The sequence below is a fragment of the Malus domestica genome, chromosome 14 (assembly GCF_042453785.1).
Source record: "Malus domestica chromosome 14, GDT2T_hap1".
NCBI classification, from domain to species: domain Eukaryota; kingdom Viridiplantae; phylum Streptophyta; class Magnoliopsida; order Rosales; family Rosaceae; genus Malus; species Malus domestica.
The window spans coordinates 12,521,991-12,532,255 of record NC_091674.1 but is presented as its reverse complement, the minus strand read 5'-3'; the positions used below and the strand labels follow the sequence as shown (position 1 = coordinate 12,532,255).

At 39.8% G+C, this 10,265-nt stretch overlaps 1 protein-coding gene across 1 annotated transcript; it reads left to right on the top strand.

Annotated features, from left to right (window-relative positions):
- The first annotated feature begins 721 nt into the window (after positions 1 to 721).
- On the top strand, positions 722 to 6,632 carry LOC139191161 (uncharacterized). The gene is made up of 4 exons (XM_070811723.1): positions 722 to 2,990; positions 3,117 to 3,326; positions 3,582 to 3,712; positions 6,024 to 6,632. The coding sequence occupies exons 1-4, from the start codon at positions 722 to 724 to the stop codon at positions 6,630 to 6,632; spliced, it is 3,219 nt and encodes a 1,072-aa protein (XP_070667824.1).
- Positions 6,633 to 10,265: the final 3,633 nt, after the last annotated feature.

Below are 10,265 nucleotides of genomic sequence, written 5' to 3'. Positions count from 1 at the left end.
TCCCGGCACTGTCACATCATGGGAGAGCATGCAGCGAGCTTTCTTAGAGAAGTTCTTCCCGACATCACGAGTCATTCTTCTTCGAAAGAAGATTAGTGGAATTCAGCAAAGCCCAGGTGAATCTTTTCCATCTTATTATGAACGATTTAAATCACTTGTTGCTTCTTGTCCACAACATCAGATGAAGGAGGAGCTACTTCTTCAATATTTTTACGAAGGTCTTTTACCACATGAACGACAAATGTTGGATGCGTCCCCGGGAGGAGCTCTAGTGGACAAGACACCCAGGGATGCCAAAACTCTCATTGCGAATCGAGCACTCAATGCACAGCAATATGAAGGCGTTGGGCAACGAGACACCCCACGGCCACATCATGTAAATGAGGTAAGTTCTATTTCTGAGTTACAATCCTAAATGGCTAACCTTACGTCTATGTTATCGCAGTTGGTTGAAGGCCCCAAAACGCAAGGAATTACAGTCTGTGGTGTATGCTCCATTTAAGGACACCAATCTGATCAATGCCCTCAATTAATTAAGAATGGAGGGTGGGAATCTGCCAATGCTGTGGGATATGGAAATCAAAACCAACCAAGGGGTGATCCGTTTTCCAATACATACAATCAGGGATGGCGTGACCACCCCAATTTCAGATGGAGAGATGCACCACAATATGGCCAACAAAGTGGATTCCGACAACCCCCGGGTTTCTTTCCAAGGCCAATGGCACCACAACCACCTCCTCAAGCACAATCATCCCAAACCAACCCAGGTACGTCTTTGAATGACGATAAAACATATCAGTTACTAACCACCATGGCGCAGGGAATGCAGAACCAAGCAAAGGAGGTTAATGAGCTAAAGAAGCAAATGGGCCAAATGGCCGAGTTTTTGGGACAATTCCGTGAAAATGGTAAGTTACCAAGCACTACGGTGGTCAATCCCAAGGGTGGTTTCGAATCTGCGAAGGCTATCACACTACGAAGTGGAAAAGAGGTGAGAAACAAGGAAGATGAGAAGATACAACTCGAAGAAGAGGAGCACACCTACCCCACGGCAAGGGTAGCATTACCCATGCCGCAGCCACCTAAGACATCCCATCCGTCCACTTCAGGTAAGAATGTCCCAAATGTTGTGATTTCGAACACTAATCTGCCCAATGTTCCTTTCCCTCGCAGATTTGCACAATTGAAGAAGGAAGAAAGCGAAAAGGACATTTTGGATACCTTTCGAAAAGTCCAAGTAAACATTCCTTTACTTGATGCTATTAAGCAAGTGCCCAGGTACGCAAAGTTTTTAAAAGAGTTATGCATAACTAGGAAAAGAATTTCAAACAAAGAAGTTGTGAAAATAAGTGAAAATGTATCCGCAGTTTTGCAACGAAAGTTACCTCTAAAGTGTAAGGATCCAGGGAGCTTTACTATCCCATGCGTAATTGGAAACACTAGATTTGAACAATGCATGTTATATTTAGGTGCTTCTATTAATGTTATGCCATATTCCATTTATGCATCCATGAACCTTGGTGATTTAAAACAAGATGGCGTTATAATTCAATTGGCCGATCGTTCTAACGCTTATCCCAAGGGAGTCCTTGAGGATGTTTTAGTGCAGGTAAATCATCTTATCTTTCCTGCAGATTTTTATGTTTTAGAAATGGAGGACTCGAGCCATGCTCCATCATTGCCAATCTTGCTAGGCCGACCATTCATGAAAACAGCGAGAACAAAGATAGACGTGTTTATGGGAACATTAACCATGGAGTTTGATGGGGACATTATTCGTTTTAATCTTTCTGAAACCATTAAATACCCAATGGAGGACCATTCTTGTTTCGCTATTGACATTGTTGATTCTTTGGCACAGGTACACTTGGATCGAATGAACGATGATGCACTTGAAATAGCCTTAGTGCACGGCATAGGAGCAAGAAACAAGTGTGGGGGAATCCATGCAACCCACGGCATGTACTTGAACCCTATTGCCGTGCCCCCTTGTGGTGAAGTGGTTGAAATGGTCGCGGCCCTCGAGTCATTGCCATCACATTCTGGTAAGTCTCCACTCCCAATTTTAGATTCGGTTTTGGCTAACAAGTTACTTCCATCCATTGTGCAGCCACCTACACTTGAGTTGAAGCCATTACCTAGTCACTTGAAGTATGTTTTCTTGGGAGAAGATCAAACACTACCCGTCATCATATCTAGCTCACTCACGGCCCAAGAAGAAGATAAGTTGATAAGGGTGTTAAAGGAGCACAAACCTGCCATTGGATGGACCTTGGCGGATATTAAAGGCATTAGTCCCACCACGTGCATGCATCGCATCCTTTTGGAGGAGGGAGCCAAGCCATCTCGGGAGGCTCAACGTCGCCTTAATCCGCCTATGTTGGAAGTAGTCAAAAAGGAGGTTATAAAATTGCTTGATTGTGGTGTCATATATCCTATTTCTGATAGTCGTTGGGTGTCACCTGTGCAGGTTGTTCCAAAGAAGTCCGGAGTCACGGTGGTGAAGAATGAAGAACAAGAGCTTGTACCCACTCGTGTTGTGACCGGTTGGCGTGTTTGTATTGATTACAGGAAGTTAAATGCCATGACAAGGAAGGATCACTTTCCTTTGCCATTCCTGGACCAAATGTTAGAAAGGTTAGCCGGTTATCAATTTTATTGCTTTCTTGATGGATATTCTGGATATAACCAAATTGTGATAGCTCCGGAGGACCAGGAAAAGACAACCTTCACGTGCCCATTTGGCACCTTTGCATATAGGCGCATGCCATTTGGTTTGTGCAATGCCCCTGCGACATTTCAACGTTGCATGGTAAGTATATTTTCTGATTATGTGGAGAAGATTATTGAGATATTCATGGATGATTTTAGCGTGTTTGCTAATTCAATTGATCATTGCTTGAATAATCTGACCTTAATTCTGAAATGTTGTGTTGAAACGAATCTTGTGCTTAATTGGGAAAAATGTCACTTCATGGTTAAGCAAGGTATTGTTCTAGGACATATTATTTCTGAAAAAGGCATTGAAGTGGATAAATCTAAGGTAGACCTTGTTCGTCACTTACCCTCTCCAACTTCGGTTAGAGAGGTTCGTTCGTTTCTTGGTCACGCAGGTTTTTATAGGCGTTTCATAAAGGATTTCTCCAAGATTGCACAGCCACTATGCCGGTTACTTCAAAAAGAGGTGGCTTTCGAGTTTGATGAGGCATGCTCCACGGCATTCAAGCACTTAAAGGAAGCTCTCACTTCGGCTCCCATTATCACACCTCCAGATTGGAGCCTTCCATTCGAGTTGATGTGCGATGCTTCGGACTATGCGATTGGTGCTGTTTTGGGGCAGCGAAAGAACAAACAACCTCATGTTATTTATTATGCATCTAGGACACTAAATGATGCTTAATTAAATTACTCAACCACTGAAAAAGAATTACTTGCTGTGGTATTTGCATTAGATAAGTTCCGATCATACTTACTTGGTACTAAAGTTATTATCTTTACTGATCATGCAGCTCTCAAGTATTTGCTCACGAAAAAGGAGGCCAAGCCTAGACTAATTCGTTGGATGTTGCTTCTACAAGAGTTTGACATTGAGATTCGGGATAAGAAGGGCGTGGAGAATGTGGTGGCTGACCACCTAAGTCGAATGGTGCATGAGGAAGCATCGCCAATTTCTGAAACCTTCCCCGATGAGCAACTACTGTCGATCCAGGTAAGTGAGCCTTGGTATGCAGATTTAGTGAACTTTTTGGTGTCTAAACATATGATAGGAGCATATTAATGCGCCTTAGTTAGCTAGTTCTTATGCATCTTTGTTATGTTTTCTTCGTTAAAGTAGTCTTTTAAGCTACTTTCATGTGTTTTCAGGTTTAAAGGACATATTACATGAAATGATGCAATTTGGAGCTTTTGGAGCAAAAAGTGAGCTTGGAATGAAAAGGACATGCTTGGAACACAAGGTTGGGATGAAATTGAAGAGTTCGAGATTTGAGGTTTCCTACTTGAAGTAGGAAAGCTAAGCCTAAAAGTTTCCATTTTGGGTTGATCTTTCCTAAATCGGAATTGGCAACCAAAGTTTCTAAAGTTAGAAGTTTCTATTCTTGGAGGTTTCCAATTTCGAGAGTTTCTATTCTCGGCTTTGGGCTTTTGGATGACCCATCTTTGCCTCTTGGACCTATGCCGCACCTAACCCTAACCCTAGCCCACTTAATCAGCCGCACCTAGGCCTTGTTCACATGAAAAAAATCTGATTACTTACCCTAAGCCCATGCCGCACCTAATGTTCTAGAAACCCTAGTTTTTGGTGGATTTCCTAACCCTAGCCGCACCTAAACCCTAGCCCATTTGTCTAACCTGATTTCTTTAGGGTTTGGCTGCCTATATATATGTGTTTTACCTCCCTTGGCCGAACACAACCCTCTCCATAATCCAGAAATTAATCCTTCACGCCAGAAACCATTCCCCATCTTCAACAGCACCTATCCTTCATCATTCACCATATTTTCTGACCCAAAACCACCCTAGCCGTCCCATACACCTATCCTACACACTTTTCCACCATTCTACACCATCCATAACCCCCAAAAACCATCACAAACCCCTGTGCCGCAACCAAGGAAGAGGAGGAAGGTTCTTAGATGTTCCTGCTGTGCAATTTAGATTGCTGGAATTTTTAGGTGTGATCTTTCTTATGTTTTAAATGTTTCAATTCAATAAACTTTGTGTTGTGAGTATGAGGAACTAAACCCCCTTAGTTGGGGGGTGATTCGAAACCATGTACATGCTTGCAATTTGATTCGATTACATTCAGTTGTTATTTCATGAGTTATGGATTCAATTCGTTCATCTATTTGATTGATAACTTATTTGTGTATGTTGATTGAGAGTGCACGCTTAGTTTTCATGCATGAATATGATGCTAGATTATGAGGGAGTTTCACCTAATAGTTACAATCTTATAATCACAAGTAGTGAAGATCGCTTGAAAACGATCGCGTTGAATGAATTCTTAGCATAAGTTTCATGCAATTCATAGTAACAAATGCTTCGTCAATGCTTATGTTTTTCATAGAACGTAATGATTCTTGCTTGTATCTCTATTATGCAATTCATGTAGGGAACTTGTAGGGAATGTTTTGGGTTGTCGTATGCAATCATCCAACTTAATAACTTGTGGAAAAACTGAGGGTTAATTAGTGCAATTCACGGTTAATCTGGGGCGTTGAGTATTTATAATTTATTGGAAGAACAACTGAAAATTGTTTTGTTTGCAAGTGTGACATGTGTGGAGAAGAACCTCCTAACTAGCCTTTTATCCATCTATTTCACCAAAATCGTTTTGACAATCTGTTTAGTTTCAAGTTTCTGTTTTGTGTTAAATTTTCGTCCAAAACAAATCCCCCTTTAATTTGAAGTCTTAGATTAGTTAGAAAGTGTTTTGATTTGTGTTTCTAAGTATTTTGATTCAAGTTTTCATCAAATTTCGTCCAAATTAGTGTAGGTGCTCAAAACTGCCCAGAAAATGGTTTTTAGGCAGTTTTGAGCCTTCTAGTTGCTGTTTTGAGTTTTAGGTTTGTTTAAGTGTTTTAACCTTTACTTTCGCATTCTTTAAGTCTAGTTTAGTGTTTTAAACTTTGTTTTTGAGTTTTTAAGTCAGTTTCCAAGTGTTTAGCAATCCCTCCTAATCCCCGGTTTAGAACGATCCCTACTTACATCTTTGCTACAATTTGACAAAAAGAGGGTTTAATTTGTGTGCTTAATATATTTCGCATCAACATATCCCTAGCACACTTAATAGGAATCAAAGTGATAAGCTTAAAAAGGATGCTAGGTTTTATGTTTGGGATGATCCATACCTTTGGAAATTTTGTCCCAATCAGATTGTACGACGTTGTGTGAATGAATCTGAGTTTCAATCTATTTTAACATTCTGTCATTCGTATGCATGTGGGGGACATTTTGGCACCCAACGCACTGCCCTTAAAGTCTTAGAATGTGGGTTTTATTGGCCAACCATTTTTAAGGATGCTAGGACATTTTGCCTTACATGTGATCGTTGTCAACGAATGGGTAATATAAGTGCTAAGGGTCAAATGCCACAAAACCCTATACTTTCTGTTGAAAGATTTGATGTGTGGGGCATTGATTTTATGGGTCCTTTTCCTTCATCACATGGTTTTCTCTATATCTTGTTGGCGGTGGATTATGTTTCCAAATGGGTGGAAGCAAATGCCACCCGGACTAACGATTCTAAAGTGGTGGCAGATTTTGTGAAGTCTAACATTTTTGCCAGGTTTGGAATGCCTCGAGTCCTTATCAGTGATGGAGGTTCACATTTTTGTAATCGCACAATCAAGGCACTGCTCAAGAAGTACAACGTTACACATAGGGTTTCGACACCCTATCATCCTCAAACAAGCTGGCAAGCCGAGGTGTCGAATCGGGAGATAAAGCAGATTCTTGAGAAGACAGTTGGGCCAACACGAAAAGATTGGAGCTTGAGGTTAGAAGATGATTGTGGGCTTATAGGACCGCCTACAAAACACCCATCGGAATGTCTCCCTTTCGGCTTGTGTATGGGAAACCATGTCACTTACCTGTGGAGTTGGAGCACAAGGCTCATTGGGCCGTGAGGAAGTTCAACATGGATGTAGATGAGGCGGGACTTCACCGTAAGCTACAATTGAATGAACTTGAGGAAATACGGAATGAAGCTTACGAGAATGCTCGCCTTTACAAGGAAAAGACAAAGGCCTTTCATGACAAGATGATTCGCACCAAGTCCTTCGCTGTTGGACAAAAAGTGTTGTTTAATTCTCGTCTTCGTCTATTTCCGGGTAAGTTACGTTCACGTTGGATTGGACCCTTTGTTATTACTGATGTTTTTCCTCATGGTGCAGTCCAAGTTCGTAGTTTCAAAACAGGTCAAGAGTTCAAGGTGAATGGGCATCGCTTGAAGCCGTACTACGAGAGCTTTGTAGAACATGATGTGGAGGCGACAACCCACTATGCCGTGGGTTCCCATGAAGGTTGATCAATGTGGCATCGTCCGGCTGCACGACGTTAAAGCAAGCGCTACTTGGGAGGCAACCCATGCATTCGACAAAGGAAGATCTAGAGAGCACTCCAATTCCAGATTTGCGTTCCTAAACCCTTCTCTTTGTTGTTATTTCATTTCTGCCATTTAGATTGTTTAGTTGCTGTTTTCTTTGCTTGTTGGTTATTTGTGTTAGTTTATGCTTGAAACATTGAGGACAATGTTTGATTTAAGTGTGGGGGGGTAACCAAAGTGTTTTGATACAAATTCGTAGGGTTTTATCACCCATAATTTCAAATGTTGTTCCTTGCTGTTTTTAGAGTGTTTTGATACAAATTCGTAGGGTTTTATCACCCATAATTTCAAATGTTGTTCCTTGCTGTTTTTAGGTGTTTTTAGGTTGTTTTGGTGTGTTTTAGTATATGTTGTTCTAAAAATCCGAAAATCCCAGAAAAAATTGAAGAATTGTTTTGAAAAAAAAAACAAAAAGAGTTGTGTTTGAGTTGTTTTTGTGTGTTTGTTTGTGTCTTAGGGTACCTTCCAACACAATGATGAGGATTCGGTTTGTAATTGCATGACTGTTAAAGAGAATGATTAACATGGATGAAAGTTTGATTTACTCTTTGTTTATGCTTGGTTGTGGTTATAACTTATGAATTCACATGTAATCATAAAGAAAAAATTAGTTTTTGTAACATGCTTGAAGGAAGGAACTCCAACTAACGCTACAACCTTGTGAGACTTGAGCCTAAACGTTTATTTGGAGAGTTAAAATCTGTGCATTATTGTTTTCTAAGTCGTTGCATGATCTCATATTTCCTTGCTTGGTTACTACTTAGAAGGCGTTTCATCATTTAGTTCCAAATGCTAGAACTCATGCCCATTTCATTCAAAGCATGTTATTGATTTGCATAACACATATTCAAGATGAAGTTGTGTAGTTACCACCACCTTAGCCAAACTGCCGTGTATCCCATATCATTTTATGTTTAAGTTTAACCCCGTTGAGCCTTGTTTAACCTATGTTGTTTGTTAACCCACAGTATCCTTACCTAGCCTAGTTTAGGACCATCCAAACCCTTGTTCTTAAAGCATAGTAAAGCATGATTCGAATTGAATTCCTTTTGATCTATGTTAGCAGAAAACAAGTGTGGGGGAAGTATTTTTTCGTGAGGAATTGTGTGCCATAGGCACGGCAAAGAAAAGAAAAGAAAAGAAAAAAAAATTCGTGGAAAAAGAAAAAAAAAATGAAGAAAAAAATATGAAAAGTTTGAAAAAAGAGTTGAAAAGTTGAGAAAAAGAGTTCCAAAGTATTGTTTGTTGAAGTAAGGGTCCAAAACAATGAATTTGACCCTAAGGAGTTGTTTAAGTCTCCCCCTTGTGTGTTAAAGTTAATTTCTGCAATCTAAGTGAATTCTAAGTCTCAAGTTCATTACTTTGCTTACTATCGCTTGAAGAACGGTTGTTTTCCCTCTCCTTTCCTTGTTAGCCAATACCCCAAGCCCCATTACAACCCTTAACCTCTATCTTGAGTGTTATGTGTTTCAATTTGTGGAGTTTGAATTTGGTATGAGCATATGGTGTCACTGGTTCTCGCATCTAAGTAGTAGCATTCCATTCATGAGATTATATCTAAACATGCTTCTTAACTCTAGAAATTGCGTTCTTTGTGAAACATATATGTGAGCATTCGTTTTCATATCTACATCAATCTTCTCACATATGACTAGTATAGGGTGTGTAGTTAGAAAATTTGAGTGAAAATAGAGTGTATATCTTGTAAGGAATTGAGGGAATTCTCTAAGGCATGTTACTACATTCAAAGCATTGTTTTAATTGATTACTTGTGAACTAGTAAGTTGTGGCTTTAATTAAGTATGTGCTTATGTGTAAAGATGACTCAAATCTGTGGGGATAACAATCTCTAATACGTCATGTGCATTGGAAATCCCTGAGGCAAACGTTGGAAGGTTTAGGTTTTGTTTTGGTTAGTTTGTTTCGTTTTGTTTTCTTTCTTTTGTTTGTTTTGCTCGAGGACTAGCAAAAGCTAAGTGTGGGGGAATTTGATAAGAGCATATTTATGCGACTTAGTGGGCTTGTTCTCATGCATTTATGTTGTTTTTCTTGAGTTATTTCAATGTTTAAAGTCAGTTTCATACAATTTCAGGTTTAGAGACAAAGGATGCAAATAAGTGCGAAATGGAGCATTTTAGAGCAAAATTGAGCTGGAATGTTGTGTATGCTTATGGAGCACAAGGAATGGACGAGTTTGAAGGTCAAAGGAGCTTAAGAAAGGAAGAAATGAAAGTGAAGAACAAAGAATTCGGAATTGGAAACCAAAGTTTCTAAAGTCGGAAGTTTCTATTCTTGGAGGTTTCCATTTTCGAGAGTTTCTATTCTTGGCTTTGGGCTTTTAGATGACCTAGCCTTTCCCCCCTAACCCTTGCCGCACCTAGGGCTTTAGAAATCTGATTTCCTTGCCTTGCAAGGCATTCTAGAAGGCCCATTCCTTTACCCTAGTAACCAGCCGCACCCTAGGCCCTTTTCCCACTTAAATTCTAATTGTTTTAACCTAATTTCTGATGGATTTGGGTTTTAGAGGCCCTAATCTGTTTGCCCTAGGGTTTGTAGTGCTTATATATATGTGTTTTAACCCCTAGGCCGAACTACAACCTGCTACATTCATTCAAAATTCCAGAAACCCTAGTTCTATAATCTGCCGCACCTTCCCACCATTCTTGCCGAGCTTTCCACCATCTTCCATCCATCCACCACTGATGCGAAATAGATAAGCACACAAATTAAACCCTCTTTTTGTCAAATTGTAGCAAAGATGTAAGTAGGGATCGTTCTAAACCGGGGATTAGGAGGGATTGCTAAACACTTGGAAACTGACTTAAAACTCAAAAACAAAGTTTAAAACACTAAACCAGACTCAAAGAATGCAAAAGTAAAGGTTAAAACACTTAAACAAACCTAAAACTCAAAACAGCAACTAGAAGGCTCAAAACTGCCTAAAAACCACTTTCTGGGCAGTTTTGAGCACCTACACTAATTTGGACGAAATTTGATGAAAACTTGAATCAAAATACTTAGAAACACAAATCAAAACACTTTCTAACTAATCTAAGACTTCAAATGAAAGGGGGATTTGTTTTGGACGAAAATTTAACACAAAACAGAAACTTTAACTAACACAGATTGTAAAAACGATTTTGGTGAAATAGAT